This window comes from Pygoscelis adeliae, unplaced genomic scaffold, assembly GCF_000699105.1.
Source record: "Pygoscelis adeliae isolate BGI_AS28 unplaced genomic scaffold, ASM69910v1 Scaffold120, whole genome shotgun sequence".
NCBI lineage: Eukaryota > Metazoa > Chordata > Aves > Sphenisciformes > Spheniscidae > Pygoscelis > Pygoscelis adeliae.
This window is the reverse complement of record NW_008824032.1, coordinates 533,422-557,143: the sequence shown is the minus strand read 5'-3', so window position 1 is coordinate 557,143 and position 23,722 is coordinate 533,422. Positions and strand designations below refer to the sequence as shown.

Genomic DNA, 23,722 nt, shown 5'->3' with positions numbered 1-23,722 from the left:
CAGCAGCAAGCCCAGAGGTCTGTGGGGAATGGGGCAGATAATACAGGCCACAGCTTTTTTCACAGACACCTGCTGTTTTTTCCTCTGTTATCTGGAAAGCTTTTCAATCGGGGAAATTGATAAATTCTATATATGTCGAGGCAAAGCAGACAGTTACTTAGGGCAATATCATGACTTCCTAAGCTCTTTCTCCCACTAAATAAAGATGGGTGATATAAGGGTATGTGAAAGGTGAAAGCATCTCCTTTATTAAGGTTATCCAGTCAAAGACCTTCTCAATGCAGAAGGAGATGAAGAAAGGGGGAAGCCACAAACAAAAGCACGTGGAGACTCAGACCTGAGAGAAAAGGGATAACAAAGATGATGCAGAAGACCAAATGTCTCCAGTCACTATTTGATGGGCCATTAAGAAACTACAGGCACAGCTTTGGAGAGGGCCAGCCTGGACTTTGTAACTAATAAGGGGGAAAAAAGAGGAACATAAGAGTTTGAGATATTTGAACTGCGTCTGTGGGACTATGCAAAACTTGTTAAGGAAAAGGGTCGGGGAGGAACAAAGTGGGGAATAGATGGAAAGGGGACAGTTTTGTGAAAACTAAGGCTGGTCAGTGTGCTTGTCTGAGCACTGCTCCTGACCACCAGTCTGTCCTATCTTCTTATTAAATCTTTTCTTAACTATTTTTCCGTGTAATCTGACTATCCCATGTACCTGAGTGCTGTAAAGATGAGATGCCAGCAACTGGTGAGACTGGTGTGAGTGAATTTGGGGTCAGCAACTGCAGTCAGACCAGGGGTCTAGGGGCTCTGGGACTGTGGTGCCAGCAAGTGGAGTCTCAGCATCAGTAGCTGGAGTGACCATAACTCTCTGGATCATCTCATGGGGTGCCCAGAGTGCTAGCTACAGGTGAGACCTGTGTGAGGGGACTTGGTGCTAGCAACTGGAGTCAGACCAGGTGTGTAGGCAGCCCAAGCCTGTGGTGTCAGCAACAGGAGCGTGTGAGTGTCTGCTCCAGCCTCTAGGATGGGACCGGTGTGTGTCCTGGGCAGAGTTGCTGAGGGGTCCAGGATGAGCGAGGCGAGGCAGGGGCTCAGCGCCAGCAGCTGGAGCAGGACTGTGGGTCACAGCCCTTGTGCCAGGTGCCAGCTGCTGGGGGGTGTCCGTATCTTCCCCAAACCTGGGATGCATGCATGTAGTTTGGTGGCAAACTTCAATCTGGACTAACCAGCAAGTAGGAGGCCATGGGTCTTGTCAGGGGTATTAGGTAGGCAGAGGGGTCATGTTGATATTTAGTGGGACCCATGGGTGCGTGGTACCTGTGGGATGAGCATGTAAGCGCACCTGTTCATTAGCAATCATCAAGCTGGACTAGCCAGCAGGTAGCAGACCCACAGAGCAGATAAGAAGGCCCAAGATTTGGGCAGGGGTATGGGAGAGACAGAGGGGCCATGCTCTCTGGCTGCTCAATGGGTCCATGAACGTACTTGTGAATCTAGAGTGGGGGTGCGAGTGTTTTCACTACTGAACTTCAATCCTTACCAGCCTGAGAAAGGGGAAGTGGCTGTCTACATTTATGCTTTGAGTCCTGGTAGCACTGAAGCTGGGTGCTGCTGGGTGCTTTATCCGTTGCAGTCTGTGTAGCCAGCCACACCAGCGTCCTCCGTATGTCTGTTTCCAAGGTGCACACTCAGCCTTGCTACTGTTTGAAACTGCAAATGGAAAATCAGCTTGGGATGGAAAGCCTGGGGTTTCTGGGCTGGGCAGGAGGAATACCTAAGCCACAGAGCTGTTAGAAGGAGTGGCAGCTTATAACACCCCTTCACTGTTTTTTTCTATGTAAAAACAATTTAGAAAAGTTAAGCATACTCAGTATGACCTTTTCCCCCTCACCCTTTAAGTCACTTATAAAGTGACTGAATACTAACAGCTACCTAGTTTAGGTTTTCTTTACAGAAAAAAACACAGATCCAAATCTAAATATTTTCTCAGTGCAGCATGATGCTCACCTTTGTCAAAGTGTGGTTTCTATGAGAGGTGTTACTGTTTCTCCTTATTTTGCAACTGAAAGTCAGAACTTTTAGGAGTGACAAAGGAAAAAAAAAAGTAAAAAAAAAAAAATCAACAGCCTAAACCACAGCAATTCCAGTTATTTTTCTTAAGCTAGAGAAGTCCAAATACAACTCTGAGCTCTCTGAAAGATGTAGTGAATTACACAGAAGATGTCTTCTTAAGAGTTTGTGTACACAGGCGTAACAGTTTAAGCAAAACTAGTCTGGAGACTAAGTTATACATAACAGTGACCATAAACAAGGCACCAAATGCAGATGAATGGAAACAAAATAATGCCAAACCTTCACAAGACAGAACTCTACAAGTAGAGTTGGCAAAACCAGCAACACTAGGCCAAATACCATTGAGTAGGACTTAGTACTCGTGCCTAATGAAACAGCTTCACCAAGGCTGCTGGCCCTGTGACAATGGTTGATTATAACTTCTCTGGAGATTCTTGTTTCACTCCTTTCCTTTAAAAGAAACTGTTTTCTGTATGCATCTAATGACCTCATCCCTGTGTCATGAAGATGATCTGTTACGTAACAATATCTTCTTTTCTTGCATTTCCTTTTCCTAACCTAATAATTTAGTGTTGTGATGTCATGAAGAATTTTCATACCCTGAAGAAAAGGGTAAGAACGCATTGCACAACACAGGTACAGTGTATGTTAGAAATCTTAGCTTGGCATAAATTTTATTTTACAAGATGTTTTAGCCAAATCTTTTGATGTTTTGGAAAGCATGCCCTCTTTCAATACCATTCTGTACATCCTAATTTTTAAGGAGATCAATGACTATTTTTACAAAGTCAAATCCTCTGAGTTTCTATTACTTTTCATAATGGCACATAGGGAAACAAAACCAGTTTAGAATAACTAAATTGTTCTACTAATAAATACAATGATTTTCATGCAACTCAAGATTTGTAAAATACCTTGTCTACATCCTGTTCACTGTTTTCACTCCCTGTCCCACAAAACAGAACTTTTGACCTTATTATTCTTTTGGTTTTGAACCAAAATGTGAACCAGTTAACACTTTCCTGCTATCCCAGCTATTAAAGTCATTCCTTAAATTATGCTAGTAGCTCAAAACTTATTTCTCTGAAAATAGAAACATCTTGTTTACTTCATCTTCTGTACTACTGTAAACACTTTCTGCACAGGTAGATGTTGGTAATTCCACTGCTAAAGTTACTACTAGATTTCCTGTACCAGAATTTGGTATTACTGAAAAAAACAATGTACTCTTTCCATAAAAGAGAACTTTGAAGACACACCCTTCTAGGTGTCACAGATGAGAGAGTAAATGGCAACCTCTAGTGGAACTGGATACTGGGGTTTATTTTAGAACTAATGAGAACAGAGCTTTTACACCTTCTCATTTCACACTCACTCACGGGTTTTCTCCCAGGTGCATTACCTAGGTCTCAGCTTCCCTTCCCAGCAGCGAGATCATTGCTGGTCTGTGAAGGTGGAGCAGACAGTTGTGTTGGTTCTGTGCTTGTGCAGCTGCTTGCAGTTACCAGTCTTGGGCATTAAAGGTCAAGGCCTCTGGGCATCCCCTGGCATTCGTTTCCATGCAGCTCTCTGATCCCCTGGATCTTCCTCCACTTCCAGGATCTTTCCCTCCAACTGGTATCTTCATCTTCTTGCTGGGCCCTTCCTCCTTCCAAGACTGCTTCTGTTTTTCAGGAACCCTTCTTTTTGGCACCAACTCTTCTTTTGAGAACACCAAGCCCACAGTTTTCCCAGTCTAAATATTTTATGTGCTGAAACACAGTATCGGCCTCCTAATTAGTGGTTCTGCCTCATATATCTTTATTAAAAATGCATTAACTTTAGTTTAGTCCAGCTGTTATCAAAATTCACAAGCAGCCCACACTGGTTGCAGCTAGCAAGTAGCAGGCTTCTGCCCGAGAGTTCAAAAGCGCCTCTGCGAAGTACTATCTCAAGAAGTTATGCAAAATTCTCTTTATATAGAAGCTCCATTTCCACACAGAGATATAACTCTCCAAATGGAAGATACCACACAGATTAATCAAACAAGAATTCTTTATTTTGACACCTCAAGGCAGTAAAATACAAGTATACAAAAAGTATATACGAAAGTGGCAGTGATAATGCAACTTGATGCAATCCTACAGAAATCTAATCCATCAGAGTGGACCGCTTCATCAATATACGTATCTGTAAAATATTGCACCATTTCAAAGAGGGAGCACTCAGGGAGAAAGTGTTTATACTCCAGGGAGGTACAACAGCCCCCCTCAACTGGTATCTTAAACTTCAGAGTAAGGCACCAATTGGCAAGTATGATCCTTATTCTGTTTATCACGTTGTGTGTAAGGTAAGTGCAAGATGCATGATAATGCTGCACCTTTGTCAGCTGGAGGAAACACAGCCTTCATTTTCCTAGGCAGAACAATAAAAAAAGCACATGCCTAATTTTCCAGCCTCCCTCCAGATCCTTTTGTACTTCCTATTCATAATTCTATCCTTAAAAAAATACTTTAAAAGCCACACTTACATAAAAAGAGTAAGCCAGGAACTATGCCAACTTACTGCTACAAAATGGAGAAGATCGGGACTCAAGTGAACAGACTGTAGTCCATATGTAACCCAGTATATCAGGACTTAGGCTCTACCACAAAAAGAGAACAATGCCCATCTCCCACATCACATCAAATGGGAGTAACTGCAACTGGACACAAGCAAGAGACAAATTACAGCATGAAGAGACCGTGTAGGAAATTTCCAAAAGAAGTGATAGATTATGCCACAACATTTCTTATTGACCAGTTGAAATGACACTTTGCAAACAATATTGACTAAACAAACAGCTTTAAGTGATCATGGCTGAAGAAAGAAAACTCACATAACAAGGTAATAATGTGAAACAGTTCCCTTTCATTTAAAAGGGAAACAAACTGCAGTGATAAATAATCCAAGCAACACGCTTAGACTGTAAAGAGCTGCCTTGACTATTTTTGTTAATTAAACAAAAGACACAAGACCCTTTTGTACAAGGCTGTAGGGTTTCAGGGATTCAGTTGTACAGTACAATTTATAGACTCCTGAGAAGTTGGTGGATTGAATGCTATGCCTGTTGTGACACACAAGTACTATGGCAAACAAATTCCTCAAAAGTAATATTCCATGCAGTTGTTCACGCTTGGGACTAAGGGGAGCTAATCTAGAATTTCTAGATTCAAAACTATTTCTGGGCAGTTTATGGAGGCTTATTTGTCTGTTTGAGAAATCCTGGATCTCTATTTGTTTTGCTGATAACCTGGGATGTCTTGTAGTTCTCTTCATAACTTGGCGGCTACAGAAGGAATGTACAAAAATAGACTTTTAAGTGATCAAGATGGATAGGGAAGTGTCAAGTAATGAAAACAAAAACCTTCCATTTTAAAGAGGGGAAGGATTCTCCTTCACAGGGGAGTCCTTTTCTAATGTGCACAGGAGCTGACTGTCCTGCATGAAGAACCAGGCAGAAAGTATTTAAAAATTTTAAAATACAAGCATAAGATAAGTAGCATTGTATGAATAATTTTCCTTTCAGAAAGGCTTAACTTTAAAAAAAAAATGTATGAATAGTCTGTTTCCCTTTTCATATTCACTTTGCTTACAAACGTCCTTGTGTCTCCTTCCAAAGGATGTTCCCACTTCCTCCCAGTTCCAGTGCTGATCCTCTTTCCATCAATTTCTGTACATATGGAATAAGTCAGGATATTAGAATTTTAAACCCTGAACTGAATCAGATTACAAAGAGAGTTGCCAGATTATTTTAGAAAAAGACATCAAGAATTGGACTGGCCAGATATAAACAAGCATTCCTTGCTTGTGCACCTGATGTCACAGCCCATAAGAATGAAAACATAGACATCCATACTCAAAGTTCAGCTTTGGCAGCATCTCTCTTCCAACAGAGCTGGCAGTTATTTTCCTGGCAGATAGCCAGGAAACAGGTAAAGGTCCCGACAGAGCGTGCTACAGTATTCTGACATTTCCTTGCAGCGGTGAAATTCTGTGCCTGGGGCATAACCTTCTCGTTGCTTGATTTGCCTATTCACCTAGATGTGAGATTAAAAAAAATAAAATGACTGGAAGGATTAAGAAGACAGAAGTAAGAAAAATGTCACTGCTTTCTGTACTCATAGATTACTCTTTTTAACTTATTAAGTAGTCCCCCCTATGTATTATCTTTCTAAATTATAAGAAGGATGGAGAACTATGGTGCAGCTCCACAGCAGCTCAAGTTGCCGTGGTCACACTGCTGTCTTCACTCCCTCTTTGCCCATTTTCTTAGTCTTTCCTTTATGTGAGTGCAAGCACTTGTGCAGCTATGTGGTGAGCTGGTTCAGGGAATGAATCCACCTGAAAAAAAGTTATTTCTATAGAAGAAAAGTAATTCTTGGTAAGCCATATTAGTTCTTCTCATAAATTCACCATGCGACCACACAAGTGAAATGGAAGGAGTCAAAGAAACAGCATTTTTACTTTCGTTAAGCTGCTGTAGAGGGGGAGGATGGAGTGCGTGTGTGTGTGTGTGGGGGGGGTGGGTGGTGTATAAAAATGGGGAAAGAAGTAGTAATTTTGCTACAAACAAGGCAAGAACAATTGCTTTAACAGTAGATTAATCCCGGCAATTTGAAGCACTGGAAGGCTCTTCAGAAACCAGGTAAGTGTGGGAGAGGAGAGGAAGGTCACTCCGGCTCACCTTCACCAACATGTCAGCCACATGAGTGTCTCGTGAGTCCTCTGCAAACACAGAGGTGAGAGCCTCAATATACCAGGATCCACGCTTGGTGTTTCGCATGGCTGCAGTGCCTGAAAAGAAAGTGTGTACAATGAAGACTCTGGGGAACAGACACCTAAAGCCTCCTTATGCCTTAACAATTAGGGCCTCTCCCCAGTACCTTTCAGACAAGCATATCCACAGATCATATCAGAGCACGTAGGCAGACGCAGCTTGAGATTTTCTTCCTTGTTTGCATCACTTTCCTCACAGCCTGGGGAATCTGACCATTCTTTCCCATCTCTTTGATCCACTCCCCGGTCCGTCTCATCTGGGGGGGCAATAAACAAGGAGGGGGAGGGGGGGAAAAGAAAAAAAAAGAAAAAAAGAAGAAATTATCCTGAATTACTGGATGTAGTTTTCCCGTACTTCCTTAGTTTTGGGCTCTGGTCAGCAATGCCACAACTGGTGTTAAGCAGAAAGCTTTTGCATGAACTTTAAGCCTTTTCAGCTGTTTTTAAAACTCATCTGAAAGTTCTTCTGCACAAACTAATGCAGATAGCAACAAGTGCTAAGCCTGCTCAACCTAACGTGACTGTTAGTCTGCATGCTTATTGATCCCCCCCCCCTTTCTTAGGCAGATCATAGCATGACGGGAAAGCAAAGAAGTTTCTGATAGTTCTTCACCATGCATGGAAAGATTTGATGCCTAGCCCTAAAAGTTTCTATTTTCCACTTTTACCTACCTTAGAAACGTCCAAAAATGTCTCGTCTAGTTTGCAATGCTAACTACCCACTTATTGCAGAACTCAAATGAGAGCTATAATTTTAGTTGCTAAGGTCTGCCTCCAAGACATCAAGAAAACATGAACCAAATATGTCACCTAGTTCTAAATCCTGACTATAATATCACTTGTGTCAATCAAAAGCATAAATTGTGCAATAGTAAAATGCAAAATAATTTGACCCCAAACATGAGAGAGAGAACTCCAGTACATGGAGATTAGTTTAAAACGTGGAGAACATTTAACGTCCTTTCCAGGATTCATTAGTATGTATTATGACAAGTGTAGATATTCTCAATTGGTTGTTTACATGACAGTTTCCATTGTAATCTAGACTAACTGCTTAGTGGCAATAACTTTAAGAGTCCAGCTATGTTGTAAGAAAAGTAAAACTACATTTTACAGGTTTTCTATATAATTTTGCCCTTCTGTTCTTTTGTTTTAAGATGAGAATCTACTGTTCTACTTACTTCCTAACAGCATGGGTCAGATTCTAGTCTTAGGAGGCATAAGCGTCCACTTCAGAGGCCTTCCCGTTATGATGGCTCTAGGTTTTTGTTTGCAGGTCGTGCCTAAGAAATGCATTTGGATTTCTAACCCTTTTACAGGCAGTGGCACTGGTGGCATCTCATAATTATGCACAGGAAACGGTCAATTCTTAAGTCAGCAACATCATTCTTTTCTTCCCAAATGAAAGCAGCAGTGGGAGGAGTGTGATTGTCTGACAGGCTAGATATAGCCTATAATTAAGGCTCCATAGCTCAAAATTTCATGATCACCTCCACCAAGTTCCTTCATCATCTCTTTAAGGTAGCAATGCAAATTTTTCCATTTTTAACAACACTTTTTTCAGGTCTTTTATCACACTTCTCCAAATCCTTTTAGTTCTATATCTTTTTAAAAATTTAGTATACTGTTCACAGTGTATGTTATTTCAGGTAAGACTCAGGTAATTTTACAGTCAAGCTATATTATTCACACTATCATCATCCCGTAATGTATAAAGTCAAAACCTTTTTGATTAAAGCTTCAGAACTAGATGTCTAATTCTTCAGAATTAGATGCATGTCTTCAAACACCATTCCAGTCAACTTACCAATGTGACTAAAAAGTGTAAAGCACTAACCCTATCGGGATATTCCCCTGCATACTTAACCTCTAATTTCTATCACCAATAACTGCCACCCAGATTGACCCAGTCTGTTTAAATTTTACTGAAGCTCCCAGATCGCTGTTTTCCCAATTGATTTAAATAACTACTAACTACCTATTTGTCATTATTTACCACAGTTCTTCACTTTTCTAGATCAACTACTATAATAAACACAGATGTTAAGCAGCTTCAAAGTCTCATCTTATGTCATAGTGAAATCTGACTATTTGTCTTTTCCCATTGCTTTCTGTTGCCACCAGTTTTTGACCCATGACTACTTAAATTCTTTAGTAGACTCCTGCCAAAGGCCCTTTGGAAATTAAGTAAACTGTACCAACTCTTCTTTATCTACATTTTTAATGTGTCATTAATAGAAGATAGATAAGGCCTATTACATAAACTTAGGGAAAAAGAATAATATATGCATTTCTCATTTTGTTTCAACTGGTTCCAGCTAACTTGCATGGCATAGAGAAACTGACTACTAATCTAAAGTTGTCCACACTATTTATACAGTCTTTTAAATGCTGCTTTAAAAAAAAAAAAAATTGTATTGGCTAGTTTAACCTTTGAATGCTAAAATGAAAAGCTATACATTTCTGTTGACAGCTCAATTACTTTGTAACTGGCTTTCCCCTCCAACTATTAATCAAGGTTTAAAAGAGAGGTTAAAAAAGGCAGTTTTGTGCTTTTTTTTTTTTTCCTAAATTAAAGAAAGATTTTTCCCTTTCAGTTTCTCAAGTCCCAATCCTTTGTCTGTTGCAGTATCCCAGTTCTGCAGCATTTTGCATAGCTTTCTTAACTGAAACCTTTTTGGGAATAGGAAGGCCAAGCCTGATTTGTTGATGTGTACAGACCCATTATGGTAACATTACAGTCAAATAAACCTAATTACCTAATTAGGTCAGCTGCCACTTCTGGCTTATTACACTTACTTCCACACTGTTATGAGTCTGTATATTCACATTTGTTCAAGAGTATCTAAAGGTTCAATAACATAAGGAAAGCAATCACATTCAATTCATATTGTAAACATGCACGTTACAATATTTCCAAATGCTTAAAGGACCAAATATTTTTGATACCCAAATTACTTCATGTAGACTTTAGGTTTTTCTCTGCATTGGGACTAAACACAAGTAGGTAACAGGTGAAGGAAACATTCTCTTGGCTAGAGGACAAATATAAAGCTCAGCTAAAAATGAAAAAGAAGGGAGACAATTGCAAGGACCAAAGGAAAAAAAGGGGAAAAAGCATACACACTAGAAAAACTTCTCTCTCACAAGGGAAAAAACAAAGCTTTTTAAGACAGAACTCCTCTTTGGAGTATCTGCAGTTTCACAGCGATCTCAAAAAGTCCAAACACTTTAGGGAAAAATTTGGTCATTAGCAGATCTGAAAGGTAGTTAAGTTACAGACGTATTTAGTTACGAAAGGAGGGAAAATGAATAGCAGAATTAAAAAAAAAACTAGGAACAGAAAGAGTGGAAAAAGAACAAGTCTGAGAATCCAGAAAAGAATTCTGTAACTATAATAGGATGCGGAAAAGGGTGTAAGGAAAGGTCACTTGGAGGCTGAGAGGAAGATAAGGTGAAGGAGAGAAAAAAAAAAAGACAAGACTTGGAGCCTGATAGCTTGAGACACACCACCACCAGAGACACAACACATCCTGGATCAAGAGAAAGACAGGACCTCAGACAACACTCCAGTGCTAGTGTACCACTCCATGCTGTGCTGCAATTTGATGCACCATATGCCCCACTCCCCCTACTGCAGACATAGCAAGAGAAAGCCTCAATATATGAGTGGGATATGATAGAATTTTTTATCACTAAGGTGCTCTGGGGTCTGCAAGTCAATGCACACACCTCATGCAGAGCAAAAGACACTTACAGAGCAACAGATGCAGTGGCAGCAGCAGGGCAGAGGGAGGTGAATATGGGTCCCACTTACACCTGAGAGAAGCAAAGAGGAGAGTTGACAGCAAGTTGAATGTGAGGGTGTGTATGTGTGTAAAATGAGCCTTAATGGCATGCCAAATACATGGCCTTTAGTATTTGGGCACTCACCTCCACGGCAGGCCTGAATAAAGAACATTTTGGGCTTATTCTGGAGATTTGGACAGTTTGCATTATCAAAGAGCCGGAAAGCCTCCTGCAACTGAGAGAAGAAAGAAGATAAATATACTTCACTGCAGCCTTCTGTGAGCCAAACCCAGTCTCACCTTGCTTCCCTGTATTTTGGTAATTACCTCACCAGTCTTGATATTTTCTCCTTTATCTCCAAACTCACGGTGTGACAAACACATCCCTTCCTACTAGTTTGAGTTCATGCACTCTACCTAGTACTTGTACAGAAAGACAGAATTAAGTAACTTCTCCCACCTGCCCTATTTCTATGCCATTTTTTATCTTACAGACCTCTCATAGACAGACCCCTGCCCTTTTCTTCCCACAAGCCCTTATTTTTTCCTTTTTAAAAAATGTAAATCCTCAGTCTCCCACCACTTCACTTTCTCTCTCACTTTTTTTTTTTTTAAAACATTTTTCCTCTTTCCATTGTTACTTTCCAAGACATAACCTACAACACCACATCACATCAGGACACAGGAATATACCTGTAGTAGTTTGCCATCACTGCCATAAATCCCACCTTCCACACCGTGGGAAAGTAAAGCTACAATACAGGAATCCACATCCCGGTGATCTGGCATCTTAGAGAATCTCTCCAATGCATTCTGCATCTCCTGGAAGAGAGAAAAAAAATGCCTTCCAGACTTGCACAGGGTAAATGGGTCAATGTACAGGGAAAACCACAAATAGTTCTCCTGTTATGAAATAAACCAGGACAAAAGACATGTATTCCATTAAAAAAAAGCAATCAGCAAAATGTTCTTGTTCTTTCATGTAATATTCAGTCCTAAGTATAACATTGTGAAGCAGGAATCACTTAGGACATGTACATTTCTATATGGCCAACAGGGGGATGCAGCAAGTATCTGAGTTGGTACATACGGATTCAACATAGAAGAAATCAACTGCTATCTACAGAGGTTTTACATTGACACTTGAGTCTGGCTGGGATGTTGGAGCAACTTAACAAATACACACTCTGGTACTCCAGGCATTCAAACACTAGTGATCAAAACACAACAGTTTAAAGTAGAAAACTTTAGGAACTCTGACAACATGGCAAGTGTAAAAGTCTTATTATAATGTTGCAAAAGCTGCCTTCTTGAATAAAACACTTTAACAGGTTCTGTACCACTTGGTTTCATAGGGATCTAAAAGGAATAAGAACAAATGATGCTGGAGTTTTTGTGCTCCGAGGGAGAGAGTTCCTTGATTCAGTCAGTCATGGAACATTGCTGATTTTCCTAAGTGAAGCACAGCCACTTCTCTAGCAAAGCAAAGACTGAAAGAGTGGAACTTAACTGCATAGATACTGGAAGACTGATAAATAGGATGGCAATTGACTCCACCAGTGAACGGACATGAAAACATCACTTACGCTTGCAAAGACTAGGTCAAATATTTGCAAAGTTTAACTTTTAGGATAGCAGATCGCTGGAAAAGTCTATCTAGAGTAAACTGGAGACTTTATTCATTTGTGGTTTTAACACGTATGCCAGGTGTGGTCTAGAAATTCATGCCCCTTGCACTACAAGGGTTCAGACTAGAGCAGTACCTCTTGTAGTCCTTTGTGATCCTACTTTCCATCGTAAAGTCCTCTGCCTTCCGAGCTTCTTCATATTTGTCAGTATGCTAGCAGACATCACCCCATTTAGCCTTATTTTCTATTCCTAAGTGACCATTCACATCTTCCTGTTCAAGCTTAGTTATACCAAAGGCAAGCTCTTAAGATGTTTATGTAACCATTACAAACTCTTCTCCATACTGGTTGTGAAGTACTAGTGTCCTGGTTTCAGCTGGGATAGAGTTCATCTTCTTCCCAGTAGCTGCGTTTTGGATTTAGGATGAGAATAATGTTGATAACACACTGATGTTTTAGTTGTTGCTAAGCAGTGCTTACACTAGTCAAGGACTTTTCAGCTTCTCGTGCCCTGCCAGCGAGAAGCTGGGAGGGGCCACAGCCAGGACAGCTGACCCAAACTGGCCAAAGGGTTATTCCATACCATATGACATCATGCTCAGTATATAAACTGGGGGGAGTTCGCCGGGCGGCGGTGACCGCTGCTCGGGAACTGGCTGGGCATCTGTCGGCAGGTGGTGAGCAATTGCATTGTGCATCACTTGTTTTGCATATTCTTTTATCATTATTATTATTTTCCTTTCCTTTTCTGTCCTATTAAACTGTCTTTATCTCAACCCACAAATTTTACTTCACCACCAGCCCTCCCCCCCGCGCGATTCTTGCCCCCATCCCACTGGGGGTGGGGGGGGCAGTGAGCGAATGGCTGTGTGGTGTTTAGCTGCCTGCCAGGTTAAACCACAACAACTGGGATCCATTCCCCTTACCTGTGCAGTTTGATCATGAAAGACAGTCACTTGATACCCAAGATGCTTGAAAAGCATCTCCAGGGAAGTACAGTCCACATCTCCCCCTGAACGATACTCCAAGTCCTTCTCGCTGCTGAAATGGACATTGCTGAGAATAAGTGCTAAGCCTCGGGGCTCTGATATCAGTTTATATGCCTGAGAAGAAGATTTAAAATTGGTAAATTTAGACTACACAAGGAAATAATGGAGTGTTAGAGTAGAACAGCAATCCCCACATACCAGCTTGATACAATATGCAGGATTTCTCGATTGAGAAGGCACAACAACAGTAGATATCAAATTTTTGAAGTTTTTTTTTTTAAATAAATAAAACAAATGTTTGTATTGCAAAGTGTCCCAAAGATAACTGTATTTTCAAGTCTCCACAATTGATGATCCTACAACACTATTATTAAGATATTATTCTAGCTTGCCTTATTTCTCATTTTAAAAGAAACACAGCTTATACATTTCAAACTGTGAATTAGGTCTTGCTAACTTTTTTCCCTTTTCCCACCCTCACGCCAGCATGGCCCCACATATTTCCATCATCCCCATCAAAGGCCTTAGGACAGCACTATGTAGAATTTAGCTAACATTTCTTAATTGCCGTTGGGAGCAGATAGAGATGTAAAATAGCATGTGAGTACAATTTTAATAATAAGGGACTGTCAATCACTGATCCTGAAAGTTATGTGGCTGTCAAAAAAGGTTAACAGGGAAAGAACTAATTTAAGAGGGGTGTCTTCAAAATAAGTTCCCTCTCTGCGCCTCCCACTCTAACAACAACAAATCAATAGTAAATCAGTTACTAACACTCCTGTAAATTGGAAGTGAAATTTAATACCAAAGGAGCATATCAAAGAGGGTGTATCCAGGAGCAGACGTAAAAGGAGGCAAGTCAAGCTCACACTGATGCTGCCTAATTAGGTCTCCCCAATTGATAGTTTAAAAAAAAGAAAAAAAAATGTTTTGCTGTACACAGAGCGTGTGACATAATTGTTTAAGTGTTAGCACATTGTGTAACTCTAGTAAAGTGTCTGCCCCACTACACGAAATTATTTTTTTTCCTTAAGCCTACCTCACCACAACCTATGCTTTACAAACAGAATAAACAAAAAGTAATTAGACTACCTATGTAACTTCTAATGCTGCAGAATAGAAATTCAGGTTGTTCTACCCAGTAGCACCCAGCACAGAATCCTGATCTGGTTCTTGAGCCTAAGAAAAGACTCTTCTGGGTACAAGTTGGCAATTAAAACAGCCAAGACTGTGACTACTAGTTGAAACACAATTCTAGTATCCTACAGTCATTTGCAGAGTGTGTCATCACACAGAAGAAGAGGATGCAGACAATTAAACATGAGGCAACAATACTGACAGCTTACACAGAGCAACAGAAGGCATTTCACAAAGCTCTTCGTGAGCAAAAACCAGAGGCAGACATTTATATATAGTTACAGAACTACTCAGAATTTCTTGACACTTGTAAATGAGAACTACATCAAATCAAACATGACTGGTAGCATCTTTCAGTTACACAAATAGCACAACACTGATCTGCATCCCAAAGAAGCATGTGTTTTGACTCAGTTTTAAGTAGCGCGTGTTCAGTTGATATCTCCAAACATCTCACATCTTTCACATCTTAAGAAGATTTTCTCTGTCAACTACTTACCAAATGCTGATGATCATGATAAAATTCAGGAGTGCAGTACTTCACTGGAGGAATTGAGGGACCATCCCCATTATCCAAGGAATGTTCCATTGGTTCTGTGCAAAACAAACATATCAATAACAATAAAAAATTCCAGCTACAAAGCCTCTGCATTAAGGTAGTAATTTGCAAATTCTGAAGTATGTGGTCTTAGGCCTATTCCTGTATTATACTATTCGTACCTCTCAAAATTTTGCTTGATCAGGGACTACAGACACATAATGAAACACAGCAGGAAAAACAGAAGTACTGGAATGGTATATTTATTTTTTTATAATTTTAATTGGCAACTTTTTTTTGTCTTGTATGTGGGTTAGCCTTATCTAAGGCCTAGTAAATTTGGTTCTACACAGTATGAAAACAGAATTCTCATCTGAAATTAGAGCCGTGTGCTTTCTGTCATTTTGTACAGTATGTTATCTCTTTCACTGTTAGGCTGACAAACCATTGCTAGAAATATTCAAATAGAATATTGCTTTTCCTTTCATAAAAGGCCTCCCACGCTCACTGGACACAATTATTTATTTTTTGCTGAACACATGCATAAATGATCAAACTAGACATTTCTAACTTCCATAAAGTGCAATGCCCTTTTTTATTTATCTGTCTCTGAACAACCCTCTCCTCTGGATAACAGCAGATCAGGGGAATGATAATCAACTACTTGCCATTTGCAGACAAACACTCACTCCCCTGTCCTGAAGAAATGGAGCTAATGACATTCATGATCTCCTTCGAAATCCTTTTTCAGCCTTTTGAGATACGGCTCTCCTGGTTGGAGGAACATATGCTCTAAAAAACCAAAACAACCCAACCCTAAAACCTTTGCAGCTAAATAAAAAAAGCCTTCAAAATCTAAACACTTGTTCTTTAACACCAGAGAGAGCTCCTAGTAAGCAGCACACAGTTAAAGCTGTGGTTAGGGAACATGAGTACTCCAGGCATTACCAGAGGCCACATGAAAATTAGCAAGGAGATTCATTCCAACAACCAGTTCCCTGACCTACCACAAATGCTTGCTAAAGAAAAGCTGATTTGCTGCACTCAACAGAAGCTACAGAAATCTATGTTGGGCCCATGTAACATATGTAAGGCCTTGTACTTAAACTTACTTGCTAAGAAGAAAGTCTAAGTTAAGGAATACTGCCCAAAATCAGTACCTTTTCACAGCTCTAGTTCAATTAAACTCTATTACAAATCTTAAACAAAGACGAAGATCTTTGAAAAAATCTAAAATTTTACTGACATTTACTGACGTTTTTACTGTCTAAGTAACAAAATTTCCTGTAAGAATAAATGAAGCTGACTAGAAACTGATTGGGTTCTCTCTTCCAATATGCTATTTCACTTTCATTTTCTAGCCTAATTCTGCCTCCTGCATCTGATCATAATATAGTCAGTTCACTGTCAAGTTTGTATTCCTGGGATGAGCAAAGTGGTGGCAAGCTTATTTCTAGAATTGAATTAAGAGAGTATTAAGAAATTAGAAGCAACCAACCAGATAGCCAATCAAGTATTCATGATGTCACGTGCGACTCACCAATCCAGCGCGGTCTCTTTGAATTACATGATTCACTGGCAGGGAATGGAAGACTTGATCCGTTACAGTGTTCAAGCTACAAGACATCCAATAAATCCATGAAAAAGAGTAGCATAAAACAACTATTTTTTTTCTCTACGGTATAAGCCTGTAGGTATCATGGAACAAAGATACATGCATTTACATACACATCTATATGACTTAAAAAATATCATGGTTCACTTCCACATGAAACATCATGACAAGATAGCAGCAACATTTTCTGTCAATGCAAAATTCCTTCCTTTCTTTGCACATCTCTACTTCTACCCAAATACCCAGTTTGGAAACCTTACACTGAGGTCACATCCTCCCCATTTTTGCCAAAACTTGATTTGTCCAATGATTCCTATCTTTTTGTTTGCTTACAAGATTTCAGTGTTTGTATAGTAAACCACAATTGAAAGCAAAAAAAAATAGAAAGGGCAGTCTAATAAATCCTACATTTTAATAAGGGAACAACATGTCTGCTCAAAAATATCTGGTCTTCCTTCCTTTGTATAAAATGTTTACTGTGAGATTCCATGCTCATCAATGCAGCACTGAAAATATTGAATATTTATTAAATTCTTCCCTTAGTCCAATGCTGACAACTGCAGAGAGTGAAAAGTTGAAAATAAAAATAACAAAATACAGAGAGTCCCTCTCTCCTCAACAGACAAGACTAGCTTTCAGTAGCTTTCTACTAAGAGTATCATTGAATACTAAAGTATTTTCTCTGAAATCTTTTAATTTCTTTGCAGCTTTTGGGTTCTTGATGACACATCAATTAAGAACATGTTGGATATAGGAACATCCAGGAACCTTGTACAGTTCAACAAAGTATCTATCACAAAATGTTTCAAAACTTGAAATTAATTTCTGAGGATATTGGGAAAAAAATTAGAAAGAAAATGGAAAAAAGAATCATTAAGAGTTGAAACCTCATGAAGTCAACCTCATGAACTTCAACAAGAAGTGCAGACTCCTGCACCTGGGGAGGAGCCCCCCCATGCACCAATATATGCTGGGGGCCACCAGCTGGAAAGCAGCTTGGCAGGAAAGGTCCTGGGGGACCTGGTGGACACCAGGTTGAACATGAGCCAAGCAACGTGCCCTTGCCACAAACAAGGCTAATGGTATCCTGGGCTGCATTAGGAGACTGTTGCCAGCAGATCAGATCAGGGGAGATGATCCTTCCCCTCTACTCAGCTCTGGCAAGGCTGCACCTGGAGTCCTGTGTCCAGTTCTGGGCTCTTCTGTACAAGGGAGATACAGACATACTAGAGAGTCTCCAACAGTGGGCCACAAAGATGATGAAGGGACTGGAGCACCTCACATAGGAGGAAAGGCTGAGAGAGCTGGGACTGTTCAGCCTGGAGAAGAGAAGGCTCAGGGGGATCTCATCAGTGTACATAAACACCTGAAGAGAGGGTGCAAAGAAGACAGAGACAGGCTCTTCTCAGTGGTGCCCAGTGACAAGACAAGAGGCAATGGGGACAAACTGAAACACAGGAGGCTCCCTCTGAACATCAGGAAACACAGTTTTACTGTGAGGGTGACTGAGCACTGGAGGAGGTTGCCCAGGGAAGTTGCAGAGTCTCCATCCTTGGAGATATTCAGAAGCCATATGGAAGTGGTCCTGGGCAACCTGCTCAAGGTGACCCTGCTTGAGCTGGGGAGTTGGACCAGATGACCTCCAGAGGTTCCTTCCAACCTCAACCATTCTGTGATTCTGTATGAAAATTCTCTTCTTCCCAAATTTGTTCCCCTCTGGTTTTACTAAGGCTACTACAAGTTGCAATGAAAACCCATCCTGTCCTTTGTAAACCATTATTTTTTTTCCATTTTTGAAAGATCACTTTGTGCCCAAACCAATCTGAAATGCAGTCCATCCATTTTATTTTATTTTTTTTTTGAACTGTTGTACCCTTGCAATCCCATGGCTCAGGTTAGATGTTGTCTTCAAGATCATTGCCTCCAGATGCTGCTGTTTTGTTTCTCGCAGAGCTTCACAGAAGGCTGAGAAGGCATTAGGGCCTCTCTTGGGCAGCAAATTGAGGAATTCCACATTTTGGCTGAAGCTCCCAGATTTGGCCTAGATCCAGAGAAAAAACAAAATCCACACTCAAAGTAACACCCGAACACGATTCATTTTGCATGACGCTTCAGAACAACTCAACTTTTTTTCCTTCATGTAAATGTTTCATCACTATGCTTAGCTGTGCTAGATCCATTTTTATAGCTTTTCCTAGTTGATTTCACTCCCACTCCTCTGTTCCTATCAGCTCAATAGGGGGGAGAGTATATGACAATGCAGCAAGCCAACAATTCATACATTACCACACGCGGTAATACACCCTCTTCTCTCTAAACATTTACTTCAAGTTACTGTTGGAATTGTATCTATTTCCCCTCACTGAATACACTAAGTCCAGAACATGTTTTCACTACTGTCCAATGACTTATGGTCTCATGCATTGATAACACAAATCCTTCAGAAAATGTTAAGTAAAATACTTATTTTACACAGTCAATTCTGAAAAGATACTACATACGTACAGACTGTAACATTTACACCAATGAAGCAATATATAGTAGTACATGAGCAAAAGTAACAATCAAAAATTAAATTTATATATCTGTAAAACAGTCCCAGGAAGTTCTAATTGTTAGACTATTAACAGGACATTTGCCAACAAACCGTATAATTTATACAATAATAGCTTTCCCTGTGAAATCTAAAACACACCAAAACATCCCGTACTAAAATATTGGGTATCAAAAATAAATTTTATCAATTCCATGGAATTCATCCTATATTTTTTGAATTACCACTTAGATCCAAGATCTCTTCTTTTGGTGAATGATAAGAAATGGTTGGTGAGTTACACAGAATCAAGGCCTAACACTACGTTTGCAATCCCAGGAAAATGAGAAGAAAAAGCCTCGAGTCACATGTGTAAATCCTCTGCTACAGAAGATTTCACATCACTGGTTTCTTTCATAAAATTTATCAAGCCTGATGTTAAAAGTAGTTTGACTTTGGTCCCATCACATTGTTTGGAAGGATATTGCAAAATCTTGTTGATCCAATGCTTATGAACCTGTTATGAAATTTCAGACATACGTTAATTCATGACTGACTAATAGCATTTATTCTTGTATCAACAATGTCCCTTGACTTCAGTGTTCTCCCATCCTTTCCCTTATTTATCAAACTTCTTTCTATAGATCGGTCTCCATTTGCTACAGTAAACAAGCCACTTTCTTTCAGCCTCCTCATAAATGGCCTCTTCCCCTTGACAATGCAAGTACCCTCTCCTATTCCCACAGAAACCTCAACTTTCAGAGCATTGTTGACTAGAAGTGCATTCAGTCATCTCACCTGTGCCTTTCCAGAAGTATGGAAATACTTGCCCCTTTCTCCTGGTAACACTTCTCCATTAGTCCGCAGAAGATAACCAGCTCCATATACTTGTATCTTGCTGTAAGCCCACTGAATTTTATTTTACCTGATAAAGTAAATTGACAGCTGATATTCTAAAGTACCTATTAATTGTTTCTTCCTTTCTAGTAGACCTGCAGCTGTTTATGACAAGCTTAGGATCATTAATCTTCTTCACTTTTAATGTCTTCATAGTCCATGACTAAGCCATAAATCATAGTTAAGAACACAAGCTGACCTCAAGAATTGGATCTTAAGTTTTATTGAAAAATTAAGAAATTTCCATAATGTTCATATTCTGCACTTTGTACGTACAGTAGTCAGCTTTTGGCAGACTGCTTCCTTAGTGTGTCCTTAAATACGCAAAGTGCTGCGCCTCCTCATGTAACTTCCACATCAACACCACATTTAGGTTATACTAAATAATATTCAGCAAACACTCAGAAGTAAAACTTTCATGAGACAGACTTCTTTCATTTTATTTTCTAATACATCCTTAATTTATTTTTGTACCCTCACAGATGAGTTTGATAATCTGCATAACTGGAACTGGTTGCACAATAAACTCTGAATTCCTGTCAAAATCCCGTAGTATTAGTCGTCTTATTGAGCCTGAACATACACGTAGAATCTGTGGAAAGAGTATATATACTTGACAAACATCCTAATCAAATTTATGTCACTTTGTCAAAGCCAGCGATTCCTTCATTACTGTCTAGTGATCAACAGAAGAGCATTTAAATCTCTATATCTACACGATCTCATAGTCTTCAATTACAGTATGGAATATTCAATTTGTTTAAAAAGCAAGATAAAACTCTTGCTATTGTATCTGCAATTTGGAAGGTCCATCCCAGAGCTCTGGAAGAACAGCTGATGCTCTGACAAGAAGGCATTAATGAAGTGGATTTTGGACTTCATCTTAAAAACGGCTGTTTCCACTGTCCCACTTTATTTCCACTATCATTTTTGCTCTGTGTTTGAAATCCCTCTCTTCTGGGCCTTCATCTAGATAATTGTATTTACATCATCTTCGCTATGCAGTAAACACATTTGTTTCTTTATTCTTTCTTAAAAGTGTATATAATTGAAAAAACCTCAAATTGTTTAGTAGCTTTCTGACCCAATTTAAATTCATTCCTGTCAGTTCCTACTCTCTCCCCCCATTTTGGACAGCAAAGGAAGCTGCTCCCATTTATTAATTCTTCTGTGGTGAACACCTATAAACTCTTTACTTACTCTTCATATTCCTTGTGAGCTCTTCATCTAGCTCAACCACCTTTGTCTTCAGTGGCTCTTCCTGCAACGTCCCCCCCTCCTACCTTTTTCTTACTTGTGGTAGAGTTTCAGTACTGGTTTAGCATCTCACACTTGAAGAAGTTTCATCCTTCCTTCATCTCTCTGAGCTCCTTGGTTTATTTCACTTTCCTTAGATTACAAGAGTTTATTTAAGTGAAGTGCCCTATTTGTTTATTCTTCTGTTTAGTTTAAATCAAACCAACAGGACCAGTATAATTGTTGTGTTTTTAAGACAAGATGATTTAAAACATAACTATTTATCCAGATCATCTTGATTTCCCGACTTCTTGGGGGAGCAGGGGGATATATAGAACCAGTCAGTTACAATATCCAGGAAAATCTACGCTCTGTCATCAGACAGAGCAGCATCTGTCTCCTCCTATTTCCACTAAGGTACCTGTTGATTAGCATCACAGTACATTTTCAAAAATAGGCTACCTAACAGCACTCTTAAGACCTTTGTTCACATTTGAGCCAGAGAGTGGAGTACTACAAATTCACAGACCTACTATAGAAAAATGAAAGGTAAGACAAAGTGGTTTTGACTCAAATGATCTTTTTATTTTTAATGCATATTACTTTTTGTTTATCTATAGCACTGTTATGATCAGTACTACCCTGCAAATGTTCCCTTCACTTCAATCCTTTTAGTGCAATGCATACTTTGCAGTAAGTACTACTGTTCCAGCTGTGAATCTTTCCTCCTATCCCTGCCATATTTCTATTTTTGCTGCAATTTCCAGATTCATACCCTGCAACAGCAGTTCAAGTCACTTTGTTCTCTTGCTCAGACTGCTATTGCTATTTATATAAATTTAAGCTCTTAGTTGTATTAGGCACAATTTTTCCACTAAGCTATTACTATTTACCTGACTTATCCATTGTAAGACCTTTCTCCTTACTGATAATCCATTACTAAATATTGTTGCACCTCCTTTTACCCAGTTACACCTGGAAGGGAAGATTCCCTTAGTCTTCTTCCTTTCCGTCTCAGTTTAAAACTTAACTACAGCAGCATTTTCCCAAAAAGATTATTTTCTCTGGCATTATCCTACCTTTGAGAAGGCTTTTTTTTCTTTCTTCCTTTTCTTCCCCTCCCCCACCCCTTCAGTGACTAACTGCAGGCCAGCAACTGAACATCCCTACTACCCACCCATACTTCAGCAGTGTCATGGTTTAACCCTGGTGGGCTGCTAAGCACCACACAACCACTCAGTCACTCCTTCCCCAGTGGGATGGAGGAGAGAATTGGAAGGGTAAAAGTGAGAAAACTCATGGGTTGAGATAAAGACAGTTTAATAGGTAAAGCAAAAGCTGTGCATGCAAGCAAGGCAAAACAAGGAATTCATCCACTACTTCCCATTGGCAGGCAGGTGTTCAGCTATCTCCAGGAAAGCAGGGCTCCGTCATGCGTAACGGTTACTTGGGAAGACAAACGCCATCACTCCAAACATCCCCCCTTCCTTCTTCTTTCCCCAGCTTTATATGCTAAGCATGATGACATACGGTGTGGACTACCCCTTTGGTCAGTTGGGGTCAGCTGTCCTGGCTGTGTCCCCTCCCAACTTCTTGTGCACTCCCAGTCTACTCGCTGGTGGGGTGGGGTGAGAAGCAGAAAAGGCCTTGACTCTGTGTAAGCACTGCTCAGCAGTAGTGAAAACATCCCTGTGTTATCAACACTGTTTTCATGACAAATCCAAAATATAGCCCCATACTAGATACTGTGAAGAAAATTAACTCTGTCCCAGCCAAAACCAGTACAATCAGTTCTTGATTAATTCTCTGACTTTCACTGTCTTCCTGTATCTTCGTCCTCTTTCACTAGGGATTCGAGCTATTTCAGGTAGGACTGCCTGCATCTCCCACAACTTAGCACAGTATCCTTGACAGGTTCCATGAAGAATTTAACATTATCTTTGACACACAATGAGTCAAAATTCATCAGGAAGTTATTTCCTCATTGCTTTCAAAAACCTTATCAGTCTCAGGTTTATACCTCCTGCCCTTGTGCCCAGCAAATAGCTCGTAATTCTATTTTTCAGCATCTGTTCTTATGGCAGGACCATCAACCTTACGAAGGGACTAAGAAGTCCCTCAGTTGCTTACTTGAGTCTTGAGATGCACTTGACGTGCATCTTCAGTCATTTCCTTTCCAGCTTGCTTTCTCTTTGAAGACCTGTATCTCCATCCTGCACAGTCTTCAGTGCATTACTATACCTCTGGGAGCAATCCCAAGCTATTCCCAATGACTTCTCTCCATAGTACCCACTGCTCAGGATAAGTAACAAAAGCCCACAAACAGCATTTGTCACGTGAGAGTGAGTCTTGGATCACATACGGTTCTTCATGCAGTTTACAAAAACACCTAGAAAACACAAGTTCTTCAAGAGAACGGTACACAAGTGCCACAACAAGCTGGTTTATAATATATTCATTTACTTACTTTCACAGTATTCTTTGGAAATCAGTT

At 39.9% G+C, this 23,722-nt stretch overlaps 1 protein-coding gene across 2 annotated transcripts in view; it reads right to left on the bottom strand.

Annotated features, from left to right (window-relative positions):
• Positions 1 to 4,090: 4,090 nt before the first annotated feature.
• The window catches only part of CASP2 (caspase 2, apoptosis-related cysteine peptidase), a 20,158-nt gene continuing 526 nt past the window's right edge, over positions 4,091 to 23,722 (bottom strand). The window contains exons 2-11 of one of the 2 annotated variants that reach the window (XR_663815.1): positions 18,436 to 18,603; positions 16,488 to 16,563; positions 14,909 to 15,003; positions 13,210 to 13,386; positions 11,349 to 11,477; positions 10,801 to 10,891; positions 10,625 to 10,686; positions 6,975 to 7,124; positions 6,776 to 6,885; positions 4,091 to 6,128 (exon numbers count right to left, since the gene is read on the bottom strand). Coding sequence is in view for 1 of the 2 variants with exons in the window: in XM_009328622.1 (XP_009326897.1) it covers positions 5,994 to 6,128; positions 6,776 to 6,885; positions 6,975 to 7,124; positions 10,801 to 10,891; positions 11,349 to 11,477; positions 13,210 to 13,386; positions 14,909 to 15,003; positions 16,488 to 16,563; positions 18,436 to 18,603 (1,131 nt within the window). In the remaining variant the exon portion in view is untranslated. The remainder of the gene's footprint in view (positions 6,129 to 6,775; positions 6,886 to 6,974; positions 7,125 to 10,624; positions 10,687 to 10,800; positions 10,892 to 11,348; positions 11,478 to 13,209; positions 13,387 to 14,908; positions 15,004 to 16,487; positions 16,564 to 18,435; positions 18,604 to 23,722) is intronic. The other variant, XM_009328622.1, reaches the window with a different exon arrangement.